This window comes from Trichechus manatus, unplaced genomic scaffold (assembly GCF_000243295.1).
Source record: "Trichechus manatus latirostris isolate Lorelei unplaced genomic scaffold, TriManLat1.0 scaffold00061, whole genome shotgun sequence".
Classification (NCBI taxonomy): domain Eukaryota; kingdom Metazoa; phylum Chordata; class Mammalia; order Sirenia; family Trichechidae; genus Trichechus; species Trichechus manatus.
Genome location: NW_004443997.1, coordinates 642933 through 657695, shown reverse-complemented (window position 1 = coordinate 657695; position 14763 = coordinate 642933). Strand labels below are relative to the sequence as shown.

The following is a 14763-nucleotide window of genomic DNA, read 5'->3' as shown; positions in this document are numbered from 1 at the left end:
GTGCCATCAAGTTAGTCCTGACTCATAGCCACCCTATGTACAACAGAATGAAATACTGCCCAGTCTTGTGCCATCCTCACAGTGTTGCTATGTTTGAGCCCATTGTTGCAGCCACTGTGTCAATCCATCTCACTGAGGGTCTTCCTCTTTTTCGCTGACTCTCTATTTTACCAAGCATGATGGTCTTCCCCAGGGACTGGTTCCTCCTGATAACATGTCCAAAGTATGTGAGACAAAGTCTAGCCATCCTCACTTCTAAGGAGCATTCTGGCTGTACTTCTTACAATACAGATTTGTTCATTCTTCTGGCAGTTTGTTATGGATTTAATTGTGTCCCCCAAAAATGTGTGTCAACTTGGCTAGACATGATTCCTAGTATGGTGTTACTGTCCACCACTTTGTCATCTGATATGATTTTCCTATATGTTGTAAATCCTACCTCTATGATGTTAATGAGGCAGGATTAGAGGCAGTTATGTTAATGAGGCAAACTCAAATCTACAAGGTTAGATTGTATCTTGAGTCAATCTCTTTTGAGACATAAAAGACAGAATCAGCAGAGAGACTGGGGGACTTCATACCACCAAGAAAGTAGTGCCAGAAGCACAGCATGTCCTTTGGACCTGGGGTTCTCGCTGAGAAGCTCCTAAACCAGGGGAAGATTGATGATAAGGACCTTCCTCTAGAGCTGAGAGAGAGAGAAAGCCTTCCCCAGGAGCTGGCTTCCTGAATTCGGACTTCTAGCCTCCTGAACTGTGAGAGAATAAACTTCTCTTTGTTAAAGCCATCCACTTGTGGTATTTCTGTTAGAGCAGCACTAGATAACTAAGACACAGTCCATGGTATATTCAATATTCTTCATCACCACCATAATTCAAAGACATCAATTATTCTTTGGTCTTCCATATTCATTGTCCAGCTTTTGCATGCATGTCTTAGGCTGGATTCTCTAGAGAAGCAAAACCAGTGAGAAATCTATATACATACATATATATACATATATATAGAAAGAGATTTGTATCGAGGAAATGACTCATGCAGTTGTAGAGGCTGGAAAGGCTGGCTCAGGCTGGATGCTTCTCCCGACTCCTGTAGCTGCAGGGGCTGGCGAACCCAAGATCCAGACTGTGGAGGATGACAAACCCCAAGATAGGCAGGCAAGCTGCTAAGCCAAATCCCAAGAACTGGAGGTCTGATGAACAGGAGCCAGCTGCAGGATCCAGAGCAAGCAAAAGCCCCCAAACCTTGCCAGGAAGTCCACCTATAGTGGATGCAGCCCATACCCCCAAGGGAACTCTCTTTCAACTGATTGGCTACTCACAGCAGACCCCATCATGGAGATGATCACATTATATCAGATCTCATCAAGGAAGTGATTAGGTCATTATACAACTACCAAACTACTTAATAACTGCCAAACCACTGAGAATCATGGCCCAGCCAAGTTGACACACAACTTTAATGATCATAATGTATATGAAGCAGTTGAAAATACTAAGGCTTGGATCAGGCGCATCTTAGTCCCAAAGTGACATCTTTGCTTTTCAACACTTTAAACAGGTCTTTTGCAGTAGATTTGCCCAGTGCAATACATCGTTTGATTTCCTGACTGCTGCTTCCATGGGCGTTGATTGTACATCCAAGTAAAATGAAATCTTTGATAACTTCAATCTTTTCACTGTTTATCATGATGTGGCTTAGTGGTCCAGTTGTGAGGATTTTTGTTTTATGTTGAAGTGTAATCCATACTGAAGGCTGTAGTCTTTGATCTTCATCAGTAAGCGCTTCAAATCCTCTTTGCCTTCAGCAAGCAAGGCTGTGTCATTTGCATATCGCAGGTTGTTAATGTCTTCCTCCAACCTGATGCCAAGTTCTTCTTCATATAGTCCAGCTTCTCCGATTATTTGCTCAGCATACAGATTGGATAAGATGGTGAAATGATACAACCCTGACACATTTTTCCTGATTTTAAATCACGCAGTATCCCCTTGTTCTGTTCAAATGACTGCCTCTTGGTCTATGTACAGGTTCTGTGTGAGCACAATTAAGTGCTCTGGAATTCCCATTCTTCACAGTGTTATTTATAATATGATATGATCCACACAGTCGAATGCCTTTACATAGTCAATAAAACACAGGTAAACATCTTTCTGGTATTCTCTGCTTTCAGCCAAGATCCATCTGACATCAGCAATGATATCCCTGGTTCCATGTCCTCTTCTGAATCCAGCTGGAATTTCTGGCAGTTCCCTGTCGATGTACTGCTGCAACTGTTTTTGAATTATCTTCAGCAAAACTTTACTTGTGTGTGATATTAATGATATTGTTCGATAATTTCCACATTCTGTTGGATCACCTTTCTTTGGCATAGGGCACAAATATGATCTATTCCAGTCAGTTGGCCAGGTAGCTGTCTTCCAAATTTCTTGACATAGGCAAGTAAGCACCTCCAGTGCTGCATCCATATGTTCAAACATCTCAATTGGCATTCCGTCAATTCCTGGAGCCTTGTTTTTCGAAATGTCTTCAGTGCAGCTTGGAATTCTTCCTTCAGTACCATAAGTTCTTGATCATATGCTACCTCCTGAAGTGGTTGAATGTCAACCAATTCTTCTTAGTACAGTGACTCTGTGTATTCCTTCCATCATCTTTTGATGCTTCCTGTGTCGTTCAGTATTTTGCCCATAGAATCCTTCCACACTGCAACTTGAAGTTTGAATTTTTTCATTTCTTTCAGCTTGAGAAATACCAAGCATGTTCTTTCCTTTTGGTTTTCTAACTACAGGTCTTTGCACATTTCGTTACAGTAGTCCCCCCTTTTTATCACAGTTCCGCTTTCCGCAGTTTCATTTACCCGCGGTCAATGGCCATCTGAAAATATTAAATGGAAAATTCCACAAATAATTCATAAGTTTTAAATTGCGCATCATTCTGAGTAGCGTGATGAATCTCGCACTGTACTGTTCCATCAAGTCCAAGAGGTGAATCATCCCTTAGTCCAGCATATCCACACTGTATATGTTACCTGCCCATCACTCATTTAGCAGCTCTCTCAGTTATCAGATCAACTGTCTCTGTATCTCAGTGCTTGTGTTCAAGTAAGTCTTATTTTACTTAGTAATTGTTCTATTTTATCATTAGTTATTGTTGTTAATCTCTTACTGTGTTTAATTTATAAATGAAACTTTATCATAGGTATGTATTTATAGGAAAAAACATAGTATATATAGGGTTCGGTTATTTCTGCAGATTCAGGTATCCACTGGGGGTCTTGGAACTTATCCTCCATGGATAAGGAGGTTAGAATATAGTACTTTGTCTTCTCAAGCTGCCCTTTAAAATCTTCTGTTCAGCTCTTTTATGTCATCATTTCTTCTGTTCACTTTAGCTACTCTTAAGTTCAAGAGCAAGTTTCAGAGTCTCTTCTGACGTCCATGTTTTATTTTTGTTTCTTTCCTGTCTTTTTAATAATCTTTTGCTTTCTTCATGTATGATGTCCTTGATGTCATCCCACAACTCATCTGGTCTTCTGTCATTAGTGTTCAATGTGTCAAATCTATTCTTGAGTTGATCTCCAAATTCAGGTGGGATATACTCAAGGTTGTACTTTGGTTCTCGTGGACTTGTTCTAATTTTCTTCAGCTTCAACTTCAACTTGCATATGAGTAATTGATGGTCTGTTCTGTAGTCAGCCCCTGGCCTTGTTCTGACTGAGGATATTGAGCTTCTCCATCATCTGTTTCCTCAGATGAAGTGGATTGGATTCCTGTGTATTCCATCCAGCAAGGTCCACATGAATAGTCGCCATTTATGTTGTTGAAAAAAGGTATTTGCAATGAGTAAGTCATTGGTCTTGCAAAATTCTATCATGAGATCTCTGGTGTCATTTCTATCCAAAAAACCAAAAACCAAACCCGTTGCTGACAAGTCTATTCTGACTCATAGTGACCCCACAGGACAGATTAGGACTGCCCCATAGGGTTTCCAAGGAGCAGCTGCTGGATTCAAACTGCTGACCTTTGATTAGCGGCCAAGTTCTTAACCACTGCGCCACCAGGTCCATCATTTCTATCACCAAGGCCATATTTTCCAACTACTGATCCTTCTTCTTTGTTTCCAACTTTTTCATTCCAATCAGCAGTAACTATCAATGCATCTTGACTCCAGGTTTGATCAATTTCAGACTGCAGAAGTTGGTAAAAATCTTCAGTCTCTTCATCTTTGGCATTAGTGGTTGGTGCATAAATTTGAATAACAATCATATTAACTGGTCTTCCTTGAAGGCATATGGGTATTATCCTATCACTGACAGCACTGTACTTCAGGATAGATCTTGAAATATTCTTTCTGACGATGAAAGCAACACCATTCTTCTTCAATTTGTCATTCCCGGAATAGTAGACCATATAATTGTCTGATTCAAAATGGCCAATATCAGTTCATTTCAGCTCACTAACATCTAGAATATCGATCTTTATGCATTCCATTTCATTTTTGACAACTTCCAATTTTCCTAGAGTCATACTTCATACATTCCATGTTCCGATTATTAATGAATGTTTGCAGCTCTTTCTTCTAATTTTGAGTTGTGCTACATTAGCAAATGAAGGTCCCAAAAGCTTTACTCCATCTGTGTCATTAAGGCTGACTCTACTTTGAGAAGGCAACTCTTTCCCAGTTGTATTTTGAATGCCTTCCAACCTGAGGGACTCATCTTCCAGCACTATATCAGACAACGTTCCACTGCTATTCATAATGTTTTCACTGGCCAATTTTTTAAGAAGTAGCTCGCCAGGTCCTTCTTCCTAGTCTTTCTTAGTCTGGAAGCTCCACTGAAACCTGTCTACCATAAGTGACCCTGCTGGCATTTGAAATATCGGTGGCATAGTTTCCAGCATCACAGCAACATGCAAGCCACTAGAATATGACAAACTGACAGATGAGTGGTGGTTTGTATCCATAGAGCCTGAGAAATTAAGGTTATTTTGAGTAGTTGGGTAATAGCAGACATGGCATGCATACAGTAACTTATTGAAAACATTCCAAAAGTTAGAATATTTAAGTAATAATCATTTGTAAAATTAAATGACCTGAAAGTATAAATACATGTAATTTAATATAGACTCTAGAAGGCTATTTGTAGTAATAAAGATCAGTGGTTGGAAAAGGCCTCTAGAGTTTTGCTACCTCTCTAGACTCCAGGGATTAGTTTCTCAGCTCAGCTGGTCTAATACTTTAAAGGTTATTATTGATATTTTTAAAATGTCTCATACATGAAAATACTATGGCTTGATAATAGAAAACACTATTATAAATTATTTTAATAAGATAGTATACATAAGTAATATTTGACAGCTTAGCTGTCAAGCTACGTGACCTTGGGCAAGTTACTTTAGTTCTCTGAGCTTCACTTTCCTCCTTATTATGAGGTTCAATTGAAATAATAATATAAAGCCCTTGGCACAGTGCCTGGCACATGGTCAGTGCTGAAAAAACGTTAATGTCTATAATTACTATTACTGTTGTTTTTAGTATTAAAGACCAAAATCAAACAGTCACTTAAAATTTACTGGGAGAAGCAGTTTATGCAGCCCAAACTACAAAGATTTATTTGCATCAAAAGTTTGTTAATTTACAGTGAGAAAATAACTACCAAGCTAATTGTAATTCATATACCCAGCTCAGCATTATCCCCTAGGAAGGAAGCATACTTAGGAAACCAAATTGAGATCAGCAGTCTGGTTGTTGAGTATATTGCATCTGAATCAGAAAGATGACTGCTTTCTCTCTGCCCTAATTCCCCTTCAACTTCAATCTTTCCTATCTTTGCTATAGCTTGAGATCCCTAAAACAATTATTTTATTCACTCTCTTGACCAAACCCTCTGACTTTCCATTGACTACAGAATAAAGTATAAATTCCTTAGCCTCTTTTAAGATCCATATTAATTTGTCCCCACAATTCCTATCCAATTTTATTTCCCAGTTCGGTCCAACATGAGCCCTGCACTCCAGTAAGGATGGGTTCTTCACTATTCTCTGAACATGCATGCTCATTTCTTATTCTGAACCAAGGCATATGCTAGGTTTTCCTCATGGTATGTTCTTTTCTCTCCTCTATCCAAATTCTTTTCATCACTTGAGGTGTACCTTAAGTCTTACTTCCTTCACGAAGTATATACAAACTATTCCAGTCCATGCTAAATCTCCCCTTCTCTAAATTCCTATTACTTGTATTGCCGTACTCACTTTTTTCACATATACGTAAATCATACACTGCTTCATGTATTGACTTAACTCCTACAAGTCTTATTTTTTTTACCAGATTATAAACGTCTACAAAATGAAGATCACGTCCTTTGCATTCTGAGAGAATAGCACAGTATATTACATGTATTTTTTTTCATATATATATATACACTGATTCTCAATGAATAAACAAATAATATATTGATGAATGTCAACGGGACAAGTTAAATTTGCCTGGCCAAACCCAGCAAGATTGCTTGGCCCCGGCATGCTCTGACAGGTTCCCAGCATCCAAGTTTCTCCTAGAGCATTCCCCTTCAGTTCTTCTAATTATATCAAGGTGTGCATCAGAAGTTTCCTAATTGCTTCAGGAAGTCAATATCCAATAAAGAATCATTCTCTTTAAAAATCTTTTGGTTTCTGGTTTCCTTCACTCTAGAAGATCTAAATATATAAACATGAAATAAGCATCCAGTAAGTCATTTTGTAGGAATCTGCTCTAATTTTCTGAACATCCTCAGTCCATTAGGCAGTTGAATGTAGACATACTCTCTCAGAATATTATGTTCCAGTTAACTGATAAAACTGCTGTTTTAAAAACACACACACACACAAAGATTAAAGTCACGATTCTGAACTAACTCATTAAATGGTCATTGATTTTCTTTTAATTCTGAACAAATACCTTGTGTAATCTGATGGAGCGAGAGAGCTGAGCAGTGGCCATTACAGGAATGTATCAGGATAGTTTTAACAATTCTAACCTGTAAAAAATATATAATTAATTAGAGACCTTGGCTAACAAGTATTTCCTATCACATTCTGCCCAAAGATTGAACTAAAAAACTTCTAAAAACAAACAAACAAAAAACTAACATCAAGGACAGTTAAGTATAAATTGTTTCCCAGATTGTGCAGTTTAGAGAAAAATTTACCAAGCTCAATTTTAAAAAAGCAAAGGAAGACGATTACTAAAATAGTTCTTTTAAGCCCTAGGCAATCTATAAAATGAATCCTTATGGTAAATTTTCCAAAAGAGAACTATACAATTAGAATTTGACTGTATTCTTTGGAAAATTAATTAAACAAACATTGTTATCTCCACTACCAATTTCCTGTAAATTTGGTATAGATCTCTGGATTAATTTTTCCATCCAACCAATGAAAATTATAAGATGATTTACTTGTTTGCAAATACGTTTGAAGGAGAGAAGTAAATTCTAAACAATTTAAAGACTCAACACTATGTCTTACTCCTCCTTGTTATTCTCTCAGAGAGTAATGGTGCTCTGCAGACAGCAGGGACTCAAAAGTATTCCTTGAATTAACTTCCTGTATAATTTATTTGCAAATTCAACTCAAAACCTAATGCTTAAAATACATCTAGTTTTCACTCTATTGCTTCACTAAAGCAGCAAATTTTCCTTTTTTCTTTTGAAAGGACTTAATTTCAATTAGAGTTTTTTTTTCTCAAGGTTTATAGAGTTCTAACCGAAATATTGTCAAATAACCCATTTAAGGAAATTCCATTCTGGATCACTCAGGATAGTTTATGACCTAATTTTTGTGTATTAATTAATGCAAGATTCGGGAAGATTTTGCAAATAACAGGGCAGAATTATCTGAGGACACTGCCACAAGGTGGTGATAGAGATTATCCCATAAACCTACTGCCATCAAGTAGATTCCGACTGACAGCAACCCTATTTAAAAAAAAAAAAAAAATCCGTTACCATTGAGTCAATTCCATCTCATAGTGACCCTATAGGACAGAGCAGAACTGCCCCATAGGGTTTCCAAGGAGTGGCTGGTGGATTGCCGATCTTTCGTGAGCCGCCAAACGCTTAACCACTTCACCACCACGGGATTGTAAATAGGTAATATTTTATTTCTCTCAAAATAATTCCTCAGATAAACACTGGGGGGCACTCTTTTACAATATTTATGTGAGACAAACCCACCTAACAGTCCTTTGGTCCTTAAGGAGTACAAGGTATCTTTTGTTGACTTCAGAGTATAATCTTCACTTCTGAGTATAACCTTCAAACCTAACTCAACACATCAAATTGTCTCCCTGGCAATTTTAAGAAATAAAATGGGGAAAGGGAGTAGCTTCAAGAATTTTAACTCTAGTCCCAGCCCACTGAATCACGGTAAACTACCTGCTACTGAGGTAGTTATTAGTCTTACAGACAATAAATAAGAGGAAAAATGATTTTTAAATAGCTGTCTATATTGGTGCTTTCTTCATTTCTCTATCATCATAAGACATTCTGATGGCATTTCTAGAGAATCAAGTCCTGAAAATAACACCAGCCAATCAGAACACAATGCATTACTGTTGTTGTTAGGTGTCGACGTCAAGTCGGTTCCGACTCATAGTGACCCTATGTATGACAGAACGAAACCCTGCCCGGTCCTGCGATCCTCACAATTGCTGTTATGCCTGAGCCCACTGTTGCAGCCACTGTGTCAATCCATCTCGTTGAGGGTCTTCCTCTTTTTCACTGATTTTTAACCACTGCACCACCAAGGCTCCTGATGCATTACTACATCCATATTAGTTTTTATGGATGGCCTGGAATAAATTGATATTATCACTGAAAACTGAGACATCCCAGGCTCTTGACTCTGAAAAAGGATTAAAGCTAGTAGTCACTATTAATATTTGGAAAATACCTTAGGAATTAATATTTAAAAAATAAGCAAAATTAAATTTTATGCACACACACACATATATATATATATATAAACAACTGGCAGTATAAAATAGTAGAAAGAGGCTTTGGAGTTAATTAACCTGGGTTCAAATTCTGACTCAACTGCCTAGCAGCTTTGGAACCCTGGCCAAATCACCTAATCTCTCTGGGCCTCAGTTTGTTTTTTGTAAAGTGGAGATGATAAATCCAACTTTTCAGGGCTCTTGTTCTTATCTGGGCACGTGTTTATCTCAGAGAGCTAGCATAGCATAGTGATTAAGCACACAGACTCTTCTGGAGCCAAACTGTCTAGGAACAAATTCCAGTCTGCAATTCACTGTCCATATGACCTTAGGCATATTAATTAATTGCTGTGTGTGCCTCAGTTTTCTCATCTGTAAAATGGGCATAGTAATAGTACCTGTCATATAGGGTTGTTGTGAGGACTGAGTCACTGTATAGTACTTGGACACTATATGACACAAAGTTCATTTTATGTAACAAGGCATGTTTGTTTAAAAAATCTTACTATACATTAGTGTTGAAATGGCTGGTTTTCCTTTTCAGCGTCCTCTTCAGAATTTTTTTTCCTGCCCATCTCTTAGCTTTTGTTGTCCCTCAGGGTTCTCTCTTATGAACTCTTCTTTTTTTTACTTCTAAACACACTCCCTGGATGAACAAATAAGCTCCTGTTGTTTCAATTACTATCTCTATTCTAATGATTCTTATATATATATATTCCCAGTCCAGGTCTCTCTCCAGAGTTGCAGACCTGTACAGCTGTCTAACATTTAGTTTCACTTTGATGTTCCCAACATATCCAAATGTGAATTCTTTCCTCCCAAAACCTGTTTCTATTCCTTAACTCATTGAATGACATCACATATTTAGTTGCTCAAAGTCTAAAACTTCTGATTCAACCCTGACTCCTCCCTCATTCCCACATCCAGTGATCTTAATGCTTCTCAAATCTGCCCACTCCTCACTTTATCCATGTTGTTCTCGTCCCTGCTTTAGATCAGGCCAGCCGCATTTTCTGCCTAGACTGCCTGGACTGGTTACCAGTCTGCCTGTCTCTGGTCTTGCCCTTCTCCATTCTGTTCTTTGTACTGCAGCCAGTTTTCTTTTTAACTTAAAAACTTGACTATGTAACTTCCCAGGCTGAAATATTTCAATGGCTCCCCACTGCCCTCAGTATAAAATCCAAACTCCTTGCCATGTCTTCAAGATCTGCCTCATGCCTTGCTAGCCTCATCTCTAACCATTTTTCCCTTACACTTTTATGTGTCAGCCATTCCTATCTAGTTTAATCACCCTAAAGAACTATACTCTCTAGCCTTCAGGATCTTGCAATACTCCTCTGCCTGAAACATTCTCCCTGTTCCCATTTCCTATTCATCTCCTAGACATGGCTTTGTATAATTTTCTCAAGGAATTATTTTCTGACTCCTCCCACCAAGTCTGGGTTATGTGCCCATTGCAATATATACTGTCTCATGGTTGCCCTTATGTATCCTCCCACCCTACTGTGAGCTAACATGAAAGCAATGTTGTGTCTGTCTAGCTCATTCTTTTTTGGTTTATTTTTAATTTTTTAAAAGTATACAATTCCGTGGGTTTTAGTATATTCGTAAAGTTGTGCAATCATTACCACTATCTAATTCTAGAATATCTTTATCACCTCAAAAAAGAAATCCCATGCCCATTAGCAGTCACTCCGTATTCCCCTCTCCTCTCATTCCCTGGCAACTACTAATCTGCTTTCTGTCTCTATAGATTTTCCTATTCTAGACATTTCATAGAAGTGAAGACATACAATAGTACCTGTATTTTGTGTCTGATTTAGCTCATTCTTGAACCCTCAGTACCAACACAGTACTGGAACAAAATAAGCGCTCAATAAATATTTGCTGAGTCAGTGGAGAAGCAACACAGGAACAAGGAAAAATTAAGGGTCTAGAAAAGAATCACAGAATTTTAGAAGCAGGAGGAACTTTAAATGTCATCCAGTTCAAGTATCTAATTTTCTAGATGAGGAAATCAAGGTCCAGAGAAATCAACTGACTTATCCAGGGTCAGTCAGTCACTCAGTGGCAGAACTGAGACTAAAACTTAAGAATTTTTGATGCACAATTTAGGGTTTTTTACCACGACTCGCCAAAATGAAATTCTCCTTTGCTTTTATTCTAATATGATACACTACCAGTGCCTACCTAGTTGCTGGGCTTGCTTGCTTATTTCTAAACATGGTAGGGTCCTTATCTGGTGTTCTAGAACAAACTTGCTTCAGGAAGGAGAAAAGATCTAAATAATTTTTTTTTTTTTTTAACAGCCAGGCTCCTTTCAACCTCTAACTATCCTGTTGCTACTGTTGTGTTTTCCCTTTGAGCAGGTGTTGTGCAGGTCTCCTATTCAAGCACAAACTCTGCTTAATTTTGAAAGCTCACAAGCTGACAGCCCCAGGAGGTATGACTCTACAGATCATGCAATCTCAGAGAATAGCTCTGATGTTTATCACCTTGTTTTCTGACTGATTATCTAAAGACCTAGGACAGATTTCATAACTGCAGACTTTAAGAACAGAATTCTAACTTCCAAATGTCTTTCATTTATATATTTACTTGCATATTGGATCGATAAACATGTGAAACTTCACAGGGCACTGAGACTATTCAGTCTTATGTTTGATGTGTTCACTCCATGACAATGATTATGATCTTGTTGAGAAAAGGTAAGATTTCTGCATTCTTTCTGATAAAGTCTCGCCCTGAGCTTACCTCTTGACCTATGTCTCAAGTGCCTATTTAGAATGGTGGCACAATTACTATTTTACCCCCTTCGTGTGTAAATCTGGTAAAGATTAATCAGCTGTTGTTTAATTTATTAATGCCTAAACCACTTTTTTTGTTGTTGTTGCCATTCTGAGTAAAGCCAAAACCAAAGTTCTTATTATAGATGATTTCCTAACACTTTCCACCCATCTTTCCCAGTCTTCCAAAACATTTTTTTTTAACAAGAAAATTTCATTTCTATCAAGTGAACAATATCCAGTAGCTGGATTCTGAATGCAAGTAGATGGTCTTCCTTACACACACATGATATAAAGAATACCTTTACTCAAAGGGAGTGCACATCAACATAAAAGGGCTCAAAAGATTCACGAAGAAGCTAGGGAACAGAACATGTACTAATACTATAGTACTAATCCAAACTCTTCATTTTAAAGAAGAGGAAAGTCAATCCAGTGGAAGAAGAAAAGTCTTTTCAACAAATAGTGCTGGAACAGTTGGACATCCAAATGGCAAAAAAAAAAAAGAATTTTGGCCTAAATCTCACACCATATACAAATATTAATTTAAAATGGATCACAGATTTAAATGTAAAACATGAAACTATAAAGAAGAAGACAGTGTGGCCCAGCAAGGGGGCTTGGCTTGCCAAAAGTCAACCAGTTACTTAGAGGTTTCGCAGAGCTTGCTTCAATAAATTATTATTCATCATTTTAAGAAATTCCATTTAGCCCTGATAATTCCCCTACTCCATGCTCCGAGTAAATGGTTTCCACTACATTAATTATTTGTTCATGCTCTTTTGGTTTTTTAATATCTTTTTCATACTACTTCAAGTATTCATTCATTCAACATTTACCAGGTGACTATAATGTGCCTGCCAGTAATCGTACAGGATTACGAAGATAAAAGATTCTGTCCCAATCTCAATAAGTGTATGGTCCAGTGGGGGTGAAATTAGATTATCACTCCCAATTAGACTGAAAACTCCTTTACCTTAACTTCATTTTTACCAACCCAGTACATGATGTACTGTACAACTTGTCCAATGGTCTGCACACTTGAACATAGTTTCAGTGATTAAGTAATCTTGTGTTTCAAGACACTCTTTCCTCTGTACTGTTTGGGGAACTAAAGTCCACAGAGATGAGATGGCAAATTCTCAATAAAGAGAAAGAAGAACTGAGGTCAACCTGTGAGGCCTCACCCCCACCTATCTCTTCTCTTGGTCTGTGCCAAGCACTGATTATGGCTGACACCTCAATGGCTGCAGAAAACCTGACCTCGATAAGATAAAACCCCAAAATTCCACACACGACTCCTAATACACAGATGTGGTCTGCCTGACCAACTGCTTGGCGGGTAATTATTGCTGCTTTTTCCTCACGATTGGTACCTTTCCACCCAATTTTCTATTCAGGGATGCAAAAATCTAAACTTAAAAGCTACTAAGTAGGGGGAATGCGGGTGTCCTCAGCATAATTCTACTTTCTTTGTATGTGTGAAGTGTTCCATCATCAAAGGTTGGGGGAAAATGGTACCTACAGGCTTCTCTTTGTCTTCTTCCTCAACCCCGGCGCTCCCTTTTCTCCTCAGAGTATCTCAGGCCCCAGCCAAAGTATTTATACCAAATCAAACTTAAAGCCTCAAGTAAAAAGAACAGAAAAAACGGAAAGAACATAGACTTAACCACGCCCTCGCGTGTGAACGGCCCTCACCTCAGCTCGTCGACGCTTCCCTCTGAGGAGTCTCAACTGTCTTTTCCTGCCCAAACCCGCCACTCAGGCTCATGAGTAATCAACGAGGCCTTCCTGGGCGGGGCGAGACGTTTTCTCATGAATAATTCATTTATCATGAATAATTCATTACCCCTCTGGGGAGGCTGTCGGCCTCGTTCGGCTTCATGAATATGCAAAATAAGGCGAGCTGCCACTAAAGGCGTCTGGCCTCCCGGCAGCGCAGGTCATCGCTCCTTGTCCGCCTGCCTCTTTGCGCCGCGTCTCTTCAGCCGCGTTTCCTGCCCTTCCGACGGCTCACACCCTGTTCCCAGGCCTGAGGGATAGGCGCCGACCTCGCGGCGCCGCTAGGGCCCTCGTGGAGACCCCGAGGCACAGCGTTCGCGCGTCGGGCGGGCCAGGCCCTCCTCCCCCAACGGCGGGTCGGGCGGGACCGCCAGCGCGCAGCGGAGCGCCGAGGGCGCTGGGCTGCGCAGTGGCCCGATGGGGTCTTCGGCCCGGGAAGTCAGTACGTCGAGGACAGCTTGCTGCAGGGCTTCCTAAGGAGGCGCCGCCCGCCGAGGTGAGGCGGTGTCCGGAGTCCCGCGAGGGCCAGAGGGGTCTGCGGTGAGCAGAACCCAGGGTTAGAGTCCGGAGGGACTGTGAGGTTAATGCGGGCCACGGCCCCAGGTCTGGGGGTCCCTCTGGGGCCTGAGGTCAGCGCAGGACGGCATGGGAGAGGGGAGTTAGAGCCCGGAGGCCCCCAGTCAACGCGAAAGGCGGAGTTAGAGGTCCAGAGGGCAGTTTCCAGCCCTTAAGGACATTTCCAGCTCCCTCCCTACACCTAGACATGATTTTGCGTTACTTTTAACATTAATTTCTAAATATTCAAATAAAACATGCATAATTCTCTTCACAGTCCGTAATCTTAGTCCCTTCCACAGAGGTAGCCCCTGTGAGCAGTTGGGGGTGTGTCCCCTCAATTCCTTGCTCCTGTGTTTAGGTACGTACTTATTTGTTTGTTTATGTAGTTTAAGTGAAAGTTTACAATTCAAGTTAGTCTCTCATACAAATTTATACATATATTGTTTTGTGACCCTAACTGCTCTCCCTGTACTGTGACAGCACACTCCTCCTTTCCACGCCGGAGTCTCCATGGCCATTCAACCAGCAGCTGACCCTCTCTGCCTTCTCATCTCACCTCCCGACAGAAGCTGCCTTTTTAGTCTCATGTAGCTACTTGAGCTAAGAAGCACACTCTTCACAAGTATCATTTTATGCCCCACAGTCCAGTCCAATCTTTGTCTAAAGA

General features: G+C 39.7%; 1 protein-coding gene across 4 annotated transcripts in view; it reads right to left on the bottom strand.

The window, feature by feature from the left end:
• HORMAD2 (HORMA domain containing 2) overlaps positions 1–13516 on the bottom strand; it is a 125036-nt gene extending 111520 nt beyond the window's left edge. For 2 of the 4 annotated variants that reach the window (XM_023733692.1, XM_023733694.1), the window contains exons 1-2: positions 13455–13516; positions 6934–7012 (exon numbers count right to left, since the gene is read on the bottom strand). In XM_023733692.1, coding sequence (XP_023589460.1) covers positions 6934–6975 — 42 coding nt within the window. In that variant the 5' untranslated portion in view covers positions 6976–7012; positions 13455–13516. Of the gene's footprint in view, positions 1–6933; positions 7150–13454 lie in introns of those variants that run through there. The other 2 variants (XM_023733693.1, XM_023733695.1) reach the window with 2 other exon arrangements.
• Positions 13517–14763: the final 1247 nt, after the last annotated feature.